General features: G+C 43.9%; 1 protein-coding gene across 1 annotated transcript in view; it reads left to right on the top strand.

The window, feature by feature from the left end:
* LOC119658362 (tumor necrosis factor receptor superfamily member wengen) overlaps positions 1-7,807 on the top strand; it is a 60,052-nt gene extending 52,245 nt beyond the window's left edge. Inside the window, exons 4-5 of the mRNA XM_038065722.1 lie at positions 1,908-2,054; positions 7,228-7,807. Of these exons, the coding sequence (XP_037921650.1) occupies positions 1,908-2,054; positions 7,228-7,298 (218 nt within the window). The 3' untranslated portion in view covers positions 7,299-7,807. The remainder of the gene's footprint in view (positions 1-1,907; positions 2,055-7,227) is intronic.
* The last annotated feature ends 8,750 nt before the right edge of the window (positions 7,808-16,557 follow it).

Raw genomic sequence — 16,557 nt, 5'->3', positions numbered from 1 at the left:
GTAGGGGGCCAAAAATTCTTCGGAGGATTCTTCTCTCGAACGCGGCAAAGAGTTCGCAATTTTTCTTGCTAAGAACCCAAGTCTGCGAGGAATACATGAGGACTGGCAAGATCATTGTCTTGTACAGTAAGAGCTTTGACCCTATGGTAAGACGTTTCGAGCGGAACAGTTTTTGTAAGCTGAAATAGGCTCTGTTGGCTGACAACAACCGTGCGCGGATTTCATCATCGTAGTTGTTATCGGTGTGTGATTTTCGACCCTAGATAGGAGAAATTGTCAACGGTCTCAAAGTTTTATTCTCCTATCCTTATTCTTCCTGTTTGACCAGTGCGGTAGATGACACCGGTCTGGTCGCACCACACACACAGCATGACCTTCCGACTATAACGGCTTGGTCGTGCGGTCGATGTCGATGCTTCACCTGGACTCACCCACGATTTGTTGCGTTTAGGGTCCTCCAAGGAAATCCACTTTTCGTCGCCCGTTACAATACGCTGGAGAAAAGACTTTCTTTTGTACCGTTGAAGCAGCACACTTTTCGGTCCCCTATTTGTCTCTCGGTCAGTTCATGCGGCACCCACTTTTCACACTTCTGAATTTTTCCCATGGCTCCCAGACGTTTCGAAATTGCTTACTTTTGAACTCTCAATGTATCTGCAAGCTGTCGTTGCGTTTGCGTGTTGTCTTCATCCAATAATGGTTGCAATTCGGCGTCATCAAACGATTTTCCCTTGCCGGAGCGAGCGAATTGTCGAAACCACGTTTCAAATGTTCGGAGTGTTAATGCACGATCGCCATAAACTTCCACAAATCAACATGAAACGCAATGCATGACGCATATGCTCGAAATTCGGTACGTACACCGACATTTTTGAAGCGCAATAAAGATTTATTGGAGGAACTTTTTGGAGAAACATCAACGCAGTTTAGACACTCGACAACAACTAAACAAAATGACAGGTATTTGCGACCAACAGCGACACAAAACATAGAACGCCATCTATCGAAAAAAAAACCGGAAATTAATTAGGAATACACCTGGTATATGGGGGATACTTGCAAGGAAAGTCTGTGCGAATGAACGCCATTTGGCTCCGTACTTGAGTTAATGGAAACAATTTTAGAATGCTGGGACCAAATCGTAGAAAACTTTATATTTTTCAAGGCTTCTATATAGTCATAACAAGCAATATATGAGGTGCGTATGTAGAAATTGCGCGCACTGTACTATTTTTAATGGAATTCATAGAGCTTGATCCAATGCCCTGTCCGTAAATGAGTTTCAATGTCGCTATTGGAATCTCAAATTCGGGGTCTATATAGATTTTGGAATAAATATATTCGGGGAGGAAGGACATTTCACGTATACAATCACATTACTGGCTCGAAATTCCCATTTCATTCACAGCAGATCATTTCCTTTCTAAACAAGAAATTTTCCATGAGCTTTCCCCATAAATATTTTTCATACTCTGCTATGAGATCTCGAATTTATTCTAATTATTTTTCCGATTGACTGGTCTTTTTCCTGACTTCCGAATCTCCTCCTACGCAAATCGTCCATCATTCTGGCCACACTTTGCGCAGCTCTAATAAACAGCTTCGCCAAACAAGCGTCCATTTGAGAATTTCCTCTGGCGAATAAATATTCGGCTGGAGTCAAACATCTGCTTTTAATTAATTTCTTATGTTCTCGTTCTCCTTCAGAATATCTGCACAATCATGGGAGGGTTAATTTGTTTTGGCGAATGCAACGGCCACCAAATAGCCATTTGGCAAAGCAAAAAACCGTGAAAATAGATTTTTCAATCTAAAGGCATTCGCTCGGTTTCTAAGAATACTAAGTGTTGCTAGAGAAGGTCAAGTAAATTTTTTGTTAATTGTTTTTCTCGATATTGTATTTTCAGATGTGGAGGAGCTCTCAGCGAAGTTGATGGCCAAACTGGCCCAAGTCCAAAATTTGGAAAATGCAAGCTTTTTCATTGAAAATCCTGTAATTGATTCACATACAGGTCCTGTCGAAATTCGATGCGTTTATCTAGATCAGCTTTTGGGTAAGTGTACATATTAAAAGCATGACCGAGTCAAATTTTACTATAATTATAGCCGAAGATTTCAAAGTAATAATTACGTAATTATAAGCCCCCATATTATGGGTTTTGAGGGTAAGGGGCACGGTCGGATTTATATTTGTGAGCGCTCAGAACCGGGATGGGGATTGTTTTTTAATGGTTCAACCTTTGGGTTTGTGAAAAAATTGGTGAATGTTGAATTTTCAACCCTATCCTGAGAGAGAGTAAAGAGTTTATGGGTGGAGGTCCCATTCTTCAATTCTGAAGAAAACTCGTGGCGGTAGGCCATTCAAAGTGGGATTTTTTTCATCATGGCGAAGTTTGAAATTCCAACCCCATCCCACCAGGGAAAAAGAATGGAGAAAGTATGCAGGGGGAAGGGGAAGGTCTTCTCTCTCTAACCCCGTTACAGAATTGCGACGGCAATCCCCTTTAAAAAGTTATGGCGTCCTAAATTGAGGTTATCTTCATGAAATAATGGTCGGGTTTAGTTTTAGTTTAGTTTAGTTTAGTGGGAGTAGCCTCAGCTCCAAACACTCAGACCTTTACTATTCCAATTATACTATCCCCGGAGATCGCCTATTCATGGGCCTCTCGCCTACGGCGTTCGCAGACTTTCGCGATTCTGAGAACATTCTCCAGCGACAGAGAATGTGCAGACTCTTCGTTGAAAAAAACCTTACCAAGGTATCTTCGTCTGAGGTGTGAGAAGACCCGGTACCTGCATACGAAATGCAATGCCGTCTCTTCCTCCTCCTCACATTGGCTGCATATGGCCGGAACCACCTCGCCGATTTATTCCATGGGGTAGTTGGAAAGTTTGAAAAATAAAATGCGTTAAATTTGGCCAACTGGAACCAAATTGGGAAGTCACTAGGGGCGACTGGTGGAACTAGTTAATTTGTTACTTTTGTCGGTAGCTACCCGGAAGTAAAACGAGTTTATTATGAATACTCATGATCGACTCAAGGATTATATTGGTTTCACAAGTATCCCTCAAACCTCTGTAGCGTTCTCTATTGCGGAACATAACATATTCACCCTTCAACAAGGTGCTGTAGTAGAGACCGTCAAAGATAGCATGGGTTATAGCTACAAATCATATTGTGAATGTGGGGTTGTACTTTTGACGGCACATCGAAGGCGCGAAACTGAATCCCATCGTGAATTCGTCTCTATCGCCGCATTGAATAGCCGTGGAAGCTGACGGCCTGACTGATAAGGCTGATAAGGTGTGGCAAATGTCAATAATGACATTTTGTCACAAAGACTCCGCCAGTCAGCGAAGAGCCATTCTTTCAAAAGGCCCAAAAAGTGAACAAATTGTAATGAATTTAACATTTTGGTAATATTAAAAACATTTGTGATAGTTTTACGGAGAATTGTGCAATAAAGTGTATGGTCGACGAAAAAATGGATCTTTTAATATATCGAGGAAAACGTTTCTCCAAATACTCATGTGCGAGTGACTTCGGGAAGTAGGAGACGAAGGTAATATCCACTTTCACAGAATACGGTACATAAAAATATTGAACTTTTATTATTATTAGGAGTCACATTGTCATCCAGAGAGACAATATGGCTCAGGTGAGGATGATGCCGAACGCAAAAGGTATGTTGTATATTTTCAAGTTGTTCAAGCCTGATGAGAGGAGGGGATTATTCTCATCAGACTCGAAATTTTTTCAGTGGCCTGGAGTAGAGAGAAATAAATGGAGAATATATAAGGGGCCCGTATAATTTTCACCCCGGGCTCGGATATTCTCTCTACGGCTCTGTGTCAAAGCTATGTTATTCTGCTATTCGGCGTAGTGACGAATCCAACAGATCAAAGATTATAAAAGGTCCCAGTCCCGCCATTAACAAAATTTCGCCTGCCTTTTAGCCGATACGTGGGACTGTGGCGGAACCTGAAACAAAAAGTAGAAATAGTATGGGAATCCAACGAAAAGAAGCCAAAAAATGTGAAATTAAAATAAAAAAATACTCAACCGCGCGCGACCATAAAAAACTTGAGACCCGAGTACCGCGGTTTAACTTTGTGTAAAATAAAACCTTATTAAAATCGGTTGACTGTCTGTCTGTCACACGCACTTTCCTCGGGGCCGGTTATAACCATTGATACCAAATTTGCGACTGTGAACGCTCACGCATACAGAGAGTTGCATCCTTTTACGTGAAAGTGACCATCTCTTTAACGGACCCATTCTCAGAGACTACACAAACGAAAAATCTCACAAAAATCATGAGGATGCCACTATGTGGTGAAGCGTCCAGTCCCGAATTGTTTAGTTTCACCTTTGTTTTTTTCATTAGTTCCCTGATCATTCCCTATTTGTTTTTCAGGTTCTGGTGCGCTGTCCGTTGAAAATAAATTTCTTTCAGTTTCATTCAGTTTTTCGTCAATTTGGCATCAGATAGGATGGCAATTTTATTTCAAACTGATGGTTTGTAGCAATAATTGATAGACTGATGACCTGACCAATGAGCATTTAAATTTTTTAATAAAATCTGTTGATCCGATAACAGGCCCAGTTTAATGCAGTTGTCATTGTGTTTTTAGTCGAAACACGACTTCCGAATGGTTGGAATATGCATGCAACAAAAGCTTTTTTTTGTCACTTTGTCTGGTGCTCAGAGGTGGCGGCGAGGAAGATGAGGTGGCAACCCTATCGGCCAAACCAAAACCAAGTGGCCGAGGAGAACCTCCATAGTGGTGGCACCGGGAGACGCTGTAATCACTTTGGTTTGCCGGCCGTGATTCAGTAGGCGAATGCTCCAAAGGCCTAATCAGGGCGATCAGACCCGAGTCTGCACGGGGACTCATCTGAAGTGGTAAATTGGTCACAAAACCTTACCAGAAGTATACTGGTACCATGGGAACCGGGAAAGCCCCTAGACTCACATACTTCGGGTGAACTCCTGTTCTATGTGAGGACAGCTCGGTTATTTGCGGTTGGCCCCCCTAGTGGGAGTTTCATGATGGTTGTGGTTATGCTCAAGCGAGAAGAGACCTTCGGGCCTCGACGTGGTGTTGCGTATCAACACGGGTGCCGTACTCCATAATTCGATAGAGATTTAGGTAATTCTTGCATCCACCAGTATGAATGCTAAGCCATGCACTTGGTATAGACTGGTACCGTTGTTGCTTGTCTCAACGGGGCTCTGATTGTGGTCACAAATTCAATCCGTGTCTTAAGAGGAAGGTAGGGTTAAGTCTCACGACAGGTACCTACGTAAAACACCATGGGCTTCACTGTCACTTTGTCTATATGTTACTAAACATGTCAAGCCATTAGTTTCTCATCAGTCAATTTTGGATGGTTTGATTTATGCCAAATTGATAATAAACCAGCCGTTTAAAATCAGTCTTAAGCCTGTCATCCACGTTCAGTTCGGCCTATCACTTACGCCCGAAGAGTCCGCATTTGACGTGAATGGGATGCATTTGGTCTGTCAGTTTTGACTGTGAATAAAAAATGATTTGGCCAACCGGCCAGGCATGTTTGTTTAGACTGTGAGCGAGAATTTTACGGGCATCTATATCGCTGATGAACATTTTTAAGGTTTTGTGTAAAACAAAACCTTATTAAAATGGAACCACCATATGTCTGTCTGTCTGTCACACGCACTTCCCTTCAAAGCAGCTAAACCGATCCGAAAGAAATTTGTTGATCAGATGGGAACTATGAAATCCCACGCCAGGGGCTCCCTATATACACAAAGAAGGGATGTCAATTTTTTCACAGGATATAGTCATGTGGGATATTAAAGGTCTCGATCAGTACTCTCCAAAACTGATATTTGATTTGACGTGGCTTGTAAAATGCGCGAGTAAGTCGAACAAAAGTACTTAATATTTTTGCTTTAAAAGTACATGAGAAATTGCCTAGCATAGAGCTTGTCCGATTGTTTTGAAACGCCGTGTATAGGATGACGATTAGGTGTTTTCCGATATTAACCTGAGACCTGCGCGCCTCAAGAAAACTAAGGATTAACTCGCACAGGTGCGGATGGAAATTGTAGATTTGGGAAAACTTGTACATAAGATCAACTTTGCGGTACGTGATGGAATTAGATCCTGGTCTTCCGACTGTTTCTATGAAGATTTGATTTTAATGTGGGAAGTCCATGCTTAACAGAATGTTTAGATAGATTGACGAATTGAAAAACTGGAAACATGTCTTTCTTTTCACAGTGCAGTGTACTGCTGCTGATTATTTGTGTTTGCTCACTACTAAGGACATTGTGGCTGATGGACGAATTGTGAGGGAATCAGTGCTCGTCGAAAGGGATGGGTTGGTTTGAAATTGTCGCCACATTGGTTTAAAGCAGAGCTAAGAGACGAAGCGGTTAATTTCAGCTTCGACACCTTGGTCATAGATGTTTAATTTTGGTTTCCCCACTTGCTTAATTTTTGTTTTGCTGACTTCAACTTGACCCTGGTAAGGGAAAGATAGCCTGTCGCTCTCTATGGTTCTGAGTGTTGGCCGACTATAAAAAACATTGAACGGCGTCTAGCGGTAATAGAGACGAAGGTGATCCAACACTGGACTAGCAGCGTAATACGTTTTGATCACATCCGAAATGAAGATATCCGCGATCGATATGGGGTTGCACTGATCGTCTTCGATGATACGGTCACGTAATTCACGCTAACGAGAATTCACTTGTTAAGATTGGTTTGAACAACGAAGTCGATTGTAAGCGACCAAAAGGCTGAGCGGAATAACGGTGGCTTGATACGCTGGATGGGGATTTAAAAGCCTCGCGATTGCATCCAGATCAGGCAGCCGACCCCACTTGTGAATGGGACATAGGCTGAAGAAAAGAAAGACTCCGGCGACCGCCGGGTTCTAACACTGATCGGTTCACGTTGAGCCCCGAGATCCAGAGCATTTTATTTGCTGATAAAGTGGCTGCTTAAATTTGTAAAAATTAGTTGATTGAAGACAAGTTGTTTTTTTTGCCGCTTTGTAGCTTCTGCAGGTTGAAGTCACGTTGCTATTGAGGTTGCTGCTCTGCTGAGGGTGCTTTTATGCTTATCAATGAAAAATTTAATTAAGTTATAAGTCTCAGTCTTCTGATATACATACATATGCATTACTGTTTATTTTTCGCAAGACTTACCAAAGAATCTTCTTTTTTATTTCAGCTGAAAAAGGTAACAATAAAACGAAATCAACGAATCGAGGAAACTTATACATAGAGGATTCTAAAAGCTGAATTAAAACCGCTACTTACGAAACTTGTACATGAAATTGTTTTTATTAAATAATATAATATTTAACGTTGTTAATCTGTTGGAGTCAGTTGATTTCTGCTTCTGAGGAAGGCGCCGCTTTATCTAATCTTATCTCTATTCCAATAAAACGAAATTGTAATGTAAAATATCTACAAATAACATAAATATTATGGAATAACATTTGTTTGAAAACATAAAGTTTAAGCAATGTACAAAGTATTTGTAATTCGTTATTTGAATGTTTGAATGAGACACAAGTGCAGATATGGCTACTTTGGTGAGACGAGAGAGAACGAGGGAATAAACCCCGCCAGGAATAATTCCGCGTTCAAAATAAATTGAATAATAATGTTATTACTTAATATGAGGATTGAATACTTAAATAACTTTACGTTGCAGCTGAGCACTTCTGTAAATAGATATTTTGTGTATTGTAGCTTTTTGTACTACTGGATAACGATTTTAGAAATATAAATAAATAATCATTTTAGATTTGTGTTTCTTTCATGAAGGGAATTTTTAAAAAAGTCATTTTCTACCTGTTTTTCGTCAAGGTTAGCAGCTGCCTCGCGCCTCCACCCTGAGGAACATCGTGACCGAAACCTGCTACAAGTGGCATTTTGCTCTACTTTGTTTAATTCAAAACTCGACAAGGATATGAGTTATTGTTCGAAAGCGCCAGGTTCGCACCTAGACTGATTGTAGTTCACAAGTGATCCTGAGCCCGCCATCTACTGAAGAGCAAAGCAGAACAGATATTGGAATAAGATGAATTTTGAGGCCTAGATTTTGTGTAGGTGCATTATTGTGATTTTGTTCAGATTGTTCGGTTGGATAGGTTCTAAGAACGAAACCTGTTTCAGTTGAGCCAACCTCCCCGCGTTTCACCCATATGAGAAATAAAATATTTTCGGAAAGTACTAATCGAGCCCTTTCGTTTGATACCCCACATGACCATATTCTGTGAAAAATAGTTGCTCCCCCCTTTCGCATAAATGGGTAGCACCCCGTAACGCAAAATGATGCCACTCCTGGAATATAAAAAGCCATACAGACTCCATGTTCTCACCAAATTTCGTGACAATTGGTTCTGCCGTTTCCAAATAAAATCAAGTACGGCAGACTGACAGACAGACAAACAGACCAAAAAATACTGTGCCATAATCACCCTTGACGTGAGAAATGCTTTCAACTCAGTGCAATGACAGCATATAATAAGATCCTTAAACCAGCTGAATGTTCCCTCGTATATTCAGCTAGTCATCAGGAATTATTTCGTGAATAGAAAACTTCTCTACGACACCGATGTAGGCCCAGCTGAATATTTGATAACCGGGGGAGTGCCTCAAGGATCAGTGCTGGGCTCACTGCTCTGGAACGTGATGTATGACCATGTTTGATACGACATTGCAGACGACATTGCAATTATTGTGATAGACAAACACCTGGAGGATGTTATCTTGGCATGTGAGACATTCATCATCATCAACGGCGCAACAACCGGTATCCGGTCTAGGTCTGCCTTAATAAGGAACTCCAAACATCCCGGTTTTGCGCCGATGTCCACCAATTCGATATCCCTAAAAGCTGTCTGGCGTCCTGACCTACGCCATCGCTCCATCTTAGGCAGGGTCTGCCTCGTCTTTTTTTTCTACCATAGATATTGCCCTTATAGACTTTCCGGGTGGGATCATCCTCATCCATACGGATTAAGTGACCCGCCCACCGTAACCTGTTGAGCCGGATTTTATCCACAACCGGACGGTCATGGTATCGCTCATAGATTTCGTCATTGTGTAGGCTACGGAATCGTGCATCCTCATGTAGGGGGCCAAAAATTCTTCGGAGGATTCTTCTCTCGAACGCGGCCAAGAGTTCGCAATTTTTCTTGCTAAGAACCCAAGTCTCCGAGGAATACATGAGGACTGGCAAGATCATAGTCTTGTACAGCAAGAGCTTTGACCCTATGGTGAGACGTTTCCCGTGGAACAGTTTTTGTAAGCTGAAATAGGCTCTGTTGGCTGACAACAACCGTGCGCGGATTTCATCATCGTAGTTGTTATCGGTTATGATTTTCGACCCTAGATAGGAGAAATTGTCAACGGTCTCAAAGTTGTATTCCCCTATCCTTATTCTTCTTCGTGTTTGTGTTTGACCAGTGCGGTTTGATGTTGTTGGTTGGTTGATTTTCGGTGCTGACGTTGCCACCATATATTTTGTCTTGCCTTCATTGATGCGCAGCCCAAGATCTCGCGCCAATTGTCGCCTGCTCGATCTGGATGAAGGCAGTTTGTACATCCCGGGTGGCTCTTCCCATGATGTCGATATCGTCAGCATAGGCCAGTAGTTGGGTGGACTTGAAGAGGATCGTACCTCTTGCATTTACCTCAGCATCACGGATCACTTTCTCGAGGGCCAGGTTAAAGAGGACGCATGATAGTTGTTGATGTCGAATGGTCTTGAGAGTAATCCTGCTGCTTTTATCTGGCCTCGCACATTGGTCAGGGTCAGCCTAGTCAGTCTTATTAATTTTATCGGGATACCGAATTCTCCCATGGTCGTGTACAATTTTACCCTGGCTATGTTATCATAGGCGGCTTTAAAGTCGATGAACAGATAGTGCAACTGTTGTCCATATTCCAACAGTTTTTCCATCGCTTGCCGCAGAGGGAAAATCTGATCTGTTGCTGATTTGTCTGGAGTGAAGCCTCTTTGGTATGGGCCAATGATGTTCTGAGCGTATGGGGCTATCGGCCTAGCAAGATAGTGGAGAATATCTTATAGATGGTACTCAGCAACGTGATACCTCTATAATTGCTGTGTGATATCTCCGGTTTTATGTATCAGACAGATAATGCCTCGTTGCCAATCGTCAGGCATTGATTCGCTGTCCCATACCTTGAGGACAAGTTGATGAACCACTTGGTGTAACTAGTCGCCTCCATATTTAACCAATTCGGCTGTAATTCCATCGGCTCCTGGCGACTTATGATTTTTTAGCCGATGAATTGCACGGACTGTTTCTCCTAAACTTGGTGGTGGCAGTATTTGTCCGTCGTCTTCAGTTGGCGGGACCTCCAACTCGCCGATGTTCTGGTTATTCAGTAGCTCATCAAAGTACTCAACCCATCGCTCCAATATGCCCATTCTGTCGGAAATCAGATTTCCCTCTTTGTCTCGGCAGGATGAGCATCGAGGTGTATAAGGCTTCATCCTGCTGACTTGTTGGTAAAACTTGCGCGCCTGGTGCGGTTGCTCCCTGTACTTTTCTAGTTCACAGACTTGTTGGTTCTCCCAGGCTTCCTTTTTCCGTCTGTGAAGTCGCTTCTCCGCTCGACGGAGTTCGTGATAAGTCTCTGCGCGTGCCCGCGTTCTTTGAGAATGCAACATTACTCGGTATGCGGCATTCTTCCGTTCCGTTGCTAGCTTACATTCATCGTCAAACCAGCCGTTCCGACTCCTTTTGCGGCTGGGGACAAGTATGTTTGTGGCCGTATCCATGATAACGTTCTTCAGGTGATTGTGAAGATCATTTGTTGATGCTTCATCTCCAGGTCCTCTGTTGACTGCGGTTATTGCGGCATCCATTTCCCTCTTATAGGTGTCGCGGAGGGTTGTGTTGTGGATGGTTTCAGTGTTCACTCTCACCTGATTGTCAGAGGGAATTCTAGGTGGTATTGTTATTCGAGCTCGGAGCACCATGCCAACGAGATAGTGATCCGAGTCTATGTTGGCCCCCCTATATGTTCTGACATTCATCAAGGCTGAGAGGTGGCGGCGTTCAATCAACACGTGGTCAATTTGGTTGAAAGTGGCCCCGTCTGGAGAGGCCCATGTATGTTTGTGGACCGCTTTCCGCGCAAACCAGGTACTTCCAACAACCATTTCGTGTGACCCTGCTAATTGAATAATCCGCAGTCCGTTATCATTTGATTTTTCGTGTAAGCTATGGGAGCCAACGTATCGCCTGAATATGGGCTCCCTTCCTACTTGGCTGTGCCCCATCCCCAAGTATGATTTTGATATCATATCTGAGACAGGCTTCGAGGGTTCGTTCTACTGCCTCGTAGAAGGTATCCTTCTCCGACTCTGCAGTCTCCTCTGTAGGGGCGTGAACGTTTATGAGGCTTATATTTCTAAACTTGCCTCGCAAGCGCAGAGTGCATAGCCGTTCGCTTATGTTTTCAAAGCCGATAACAGCAGGTTTCATTTTTTGGCTGACTAAGAAACCTACTCCGAGCACATGGTTTACTGGATGACCGCTATAATATATGGTGTAGTGGCTCTTCTCCAGGAAACCGGTCCCTGTCCATCGCATTTCCTGTAACGCTGTTATATCAGCCCTATATTGGGACAGGGTATCGGCTAGCTGCTCATCAGCTTCATCTCTGTACAGGGAGCGCACGTTCCATGAGAAAATGCGCAAATCGTTGATCCGTTGTCGTTGCCGGGTCCATCGTTTTAAGGTCCGTCCTGTCCGAGGCTCCTGTTGTGGCTTCGTAACAAGTTGTTTTCCGTGTAGGGTTGTCAGCCCTACCCAATCCCCAACCTGGAGGACCAGTTGGTACAATTTGTCCCGTTTTTAGGCGCGGGAGACTCGCCTTCATCCTTCTCCGTATGCAGCTTTTCGTTAAGAAAGAGCTCCCAGCGGTCACCTCGTGGAAGTGGAGATAGGGTTTGGTAGTAGAGCTGTTGGTGTTGGTTCAGCAGGCATTTCCCAGGTTTTATGCTCCATCGTGGGTACCAATCCACGTTTCGCCCTGGGACCTATACTACCCTTTGACCACCAGGCTAATGAAGGATTGGTTGCTATCTCATGGATTAGATTTGGCGGAACACAAAACTGAGAATGAATTTTGTTTTGGGATGAGCTTATCCTTAGCCCACCATCTACTTGATGGCGGGCTGCACATATTTGAGAAGCAACTTACTTACTTACTACGCAGAAGTAAGTTGCTTCTCAAATATGTGCAGCCCGCCATCGAGGAGGCTGCTGCTAGCCAGAGTGTTTTCATCCATTTTATTGTAAGCAGCACCTGTTTGGACAAAAGCCTTTAATGTTCAGGCGTATATGGGAAAATTATCTTCAGTATATCATCTCAGTGCGTTAAAATTCGCTAGCGCATTCCGAACAACGTCAGACGAAGCAGTTTCCGTGGTCGCGGGAATGGAGCCCATTGATATTTTGGCTGTGGAGATTCGAACATTATACAATTGGAAACGAGAAGTAAGAGTGCGCACACTCAGGGTGTGTTAGGAACATTGGGATAATTCTCATAAGGGGAGGTGGACGTACAGGCTTATTCCAAATATCCATCGTTGGATTACGCGCAGCCATGAAGTTCCCCACTATCACTTGACCCAATTTCTAACTGGACATTGTGGATACCGCAGGTATTTGCATCGTTTTGGAGATGACGATTCTCCTTTCTGTCCTGAATGTATAAACAAATACAAGGACCTGGAGCACTTACAGCTTCAACTTCTCTTGACAAGACGCTTACAAGTGGAAACGATCATTCCCAAGAAGCATAGAATGCAGTTAGTGGCACCATAAACTGTATTCAGGAGGAGCTTCGAAGGTTAGAGCGCTTACGAAAAAGCAGCAGGGAGAGACCAATTCTCACCGTAGGAGTGAACCGATAGGACTTTAACCCACTCCACAATGTAGTGTCTTTAGATAGTTCCGTGGGGCATAGCAGGTGAATAGAAGTGGTTTTAGTGGAGTAAAGTCTCACACAGTGGCTTTCAATGCTTTTCACCTCTACAAACAAAAAAAAACGAACAGACGGATAAACGGACAGATGGACAAAATTCTGGATATAATTCTGGCCAACGAAGGTTATGTAAACACCTTTCAGAAATTGTAGACCTGACTTTTGGCAGCCCTGCACTGGTACTTTAGCGCGGACTACACCGGCAGTGATCGCCAGGCAGTCATCTTTGGCCTAAGGAGGGAGCCACAGGCCAGAGAAACAAGATATCTAAAGCCGAGAAGGGCATCAGACTGGCCTACAAAAGCTTTCGACGAGGGAAGCTTCTTGGAAATGACCCTACTGGACAATTCAACCTACTAAGGCAGGCGATCCCACCATCTCTGCGTGTCACACAATGCATCGTCCAGGCATATGACGCATCCATACCTAAGAGCTGCTCAGTCCCCAGTAAAAGATCCAACTACTAGTGGAATAGTGAATTGGCCAGCATTGAGTCAATCTGCCCCCGAGCCAGACGAACGGCTCAGAGGGCGATAGGAAGGAGTGATCAGGGACAAAAGGAGGATGCTTACAAGGTAACCAGCAAAAACCATGCCATTCAGCGGAACAAGAGGGAATGACTTAAGGAGGTCTGGCCGAAAGTGGATGTAAATCCGTGGGGGCGTGCCTATAGAATTGTGATGGGACAATTGAGAGGACGATCAACTCCTCAGATCACGTGCCCTACTCTCTTGTTAAATATTATGTTGGGGAAAAAGTAATGTCGTATTTTGTCAATAGATGGCGACACATAAACATATCTTGTGTTGTATTTATTGCATCGGATCACACTATACGACGATTTGAAGACGACAATCTGGGCTACAGGTGTACAGTCTTATGATCGTACGTTTCAGTCTCAAGTTATAGAGCGTCAAAGATGGAGTCCACCAAGGAAGAAATTCGTCATATTTTACATTTTTACTACCTGAGAGGTACGCAACGAAGGCGGCTAAATTTGTGAAGTTTATGGGTCCGATACTGTAACGATTCGCACAGCACAGCGTCAATTCGATCGATCTCGTTCTTGTGTAGTGGATGTCGAAGATACACCCCGTACTGGTAGGCCAATCGTCGTAGAAATCGATAAAATCGTCGAAATCATCGAAGTACACCGGCATGTGAGCATTCGCTCGATTGACCAGGAACTGGGTATGGAGCATAAAACCATTTGGAACCATTTGCAGAAGATTGGATTTCAAAAAAAGCTGGACGTTTGGGTGCCACACGAGTTGACGCCAAAAAATCTCTTGGACCGAATCAACGCCTGCGATGCACTGCTGAAACGGAACGAATTCGACCCATTTTTGAAGCGGTTGGTGACTGGTGATGAAAAGTGGATCACGTACGAAAATCTCAAGCGAAAAAGATCGTGGTCGAAGCGCAGCGAGCCGGCCCAAACCATCGCCAAGTCCGGATTGAGGGCCAGGAAAATTTTGCTGTGTGTTTGGTGAGATTGGAAGGGAGTCATCCACTATGAGCTGCTAAACTATGACCAGACCCTCAATTCGGTCCTCTACTGTGAGCAACTCGGCCGTTTGAAGCAGGTGATTGACCAGAAGCGGCCAGAATTGGTCAATAGGAATGGTGTTCTGTTCCACCAGAACAACGCTATGCCTCACACATCTTTGATGACCCGCCAGGAGCTCGGATGGGATGTCCTATCGCACCCACCGTATAGTCCGAACCTGGCACCAAGTGATTACCATCCCTTCCGGTCCATGTCAAACGCTCTTGGTGCTACTAAGTTCGCCCCAAAAGAGGCTTGCGAAAATAAATTGACTGTCTGAGTTTTTTGCAAATACGAAGGGGGGGGGGGGGGGGTATAAGAGGGGGATAATGGAGTTGCCTTCTAAATGGCAACAAGTTTACGAACAAAACGGCGCATATTTGACTTAAGTCGGATAATTCTAAGTATGTTAAATAAAGCGTTAAAATTCGATCACAAATACGACATTACTTTTTCCCCAACCCAATATTATACAGAGGATATTCCCCCAGCAAGCGAGGGATTTCTTATCGTGACTGGATTTCGGAAAATCAGCTGTGAATGGGTACCTGAGTCAAATCAGGGTAATAATCTCGATCGAGCGGTTGAATAGCTAGAAGCCACACGGAGAAAATGAGTGGTTTTGGCAATAATCGAGACTTTACACATTTCAGGCCCAAAATATCTTTCAAAATGGTATTGACAGATCCTTTCGAAATGCCAAGACCATCAGTAAGGCCTCTGACAGTCTTTTGACAATTGACACGCATAAGTTCCTCGATTTTTTTGATGTTTTGTTCAGTGGATTGTTTTCCGGAACACTGTTCATCCAACACTTGTAATTTTCCTTTCTGACAATGCATGGTTTCCAAAGGCTTTCTGTAATATCCTGAAAGTTTCTGCACCCGAAATTCCATTCCGTAAACAACAATTTAATGCAAAAAAATGAAAAATACACAGCTGTTGGAGGAGATGACGATCGACGGTTCGACGGGGGCTGACAAACCCCCCACGCAAGCAGATCATGCTGAGGGTAACGCAGATAAATCTGCAGCACTCGAAGTGTGCCTCGGCTAATCTGCTCGTCTTTCTCTTAGAGGAAGACATCGACATCGCATTAATACAGGAGCCCTGGGTCGGAAGCGACCGAACCATCAAAGGGCTCCAAAGCAAATATTTTAATTTATTCCACAGCACCGGAGACGCTGATCAGGCTAAACCTAGAGCATGTTTTCTTGCGAAGAAGAGTCTGCACGCTTTCCTGTGCCCGGACCTGAGTTCCAGTGACCTAGTTGTGGTCAAGCTGGAGCAGGTGGGGGCAGAGAACGTGTATATTTCCTCGGCGTACATGGCTCACGACCGATCAGCTCCACCAGAAGAACTACAACATCTGACGAACACCATAACACCAAAGAAAGCCAACCTGCTGATAGGCTGCGACGCAAATGCAAGGCATACGCTTTGGGGCAGCTCCGAAATCAACGAAAGAGATGAGTCATTCTTTGATTTTATTATTACTTCAAATCTATCGGTGTGTAACAGGGGCAGTACACCAACCTTTCATTTCCCCTGCTCGGAGAACTGTGACGGTTGGGAGGAGGTCCTTGATATCACCCTAATAACCGACAATGGGATTCTTAGGGTAGAGGACTGGAGAGTGTCTGACCAGAGATCCTTCTCTGACCACAGTTGGATACTCTTCAGTCTAGATCTCGCCGCAGAGGTCTCCAAGCCCTTTAGAGACCCCAGGAGGATCGACTGGAGAAAGTTTGGTCAGGTAATTAAGAACAAACTCTCCGGTGCGCAAATTGATAGGATTGGCACGACAGACGAACTGGAGTCAAAGGTCGGGGCTCTGGAGAAGGCTTTTGATACCGCCTTCAAAGTCTCGTGCCCTGCTAAGTACAGCAAAAAGACCCTGCCACCGTGGTGGAACGAAGATCTCTCTAGTCTCAGGAAGCTAACCAGAGAAATCTTCAACATCTGCTACAGGCA

Source organism: Hermetia illucens, chromosome 5 (assembly GCF_905115235.1).
Source record: "Hermetia illucens chromosome 5, iHerIll2.2.curated.20191125, whole genome shotgun sequence".
Lineage (NCBI taxonomy): Eukaryota > Metazoa > Arthropoda > Insecta > Diptera > Stratiomyidae > Hermetia > Hermetia illucens.
Note: the sequence above shows the minus strand (reverse complement) of the source record. Positions and strands in the feature narration are given on the sequence as shown.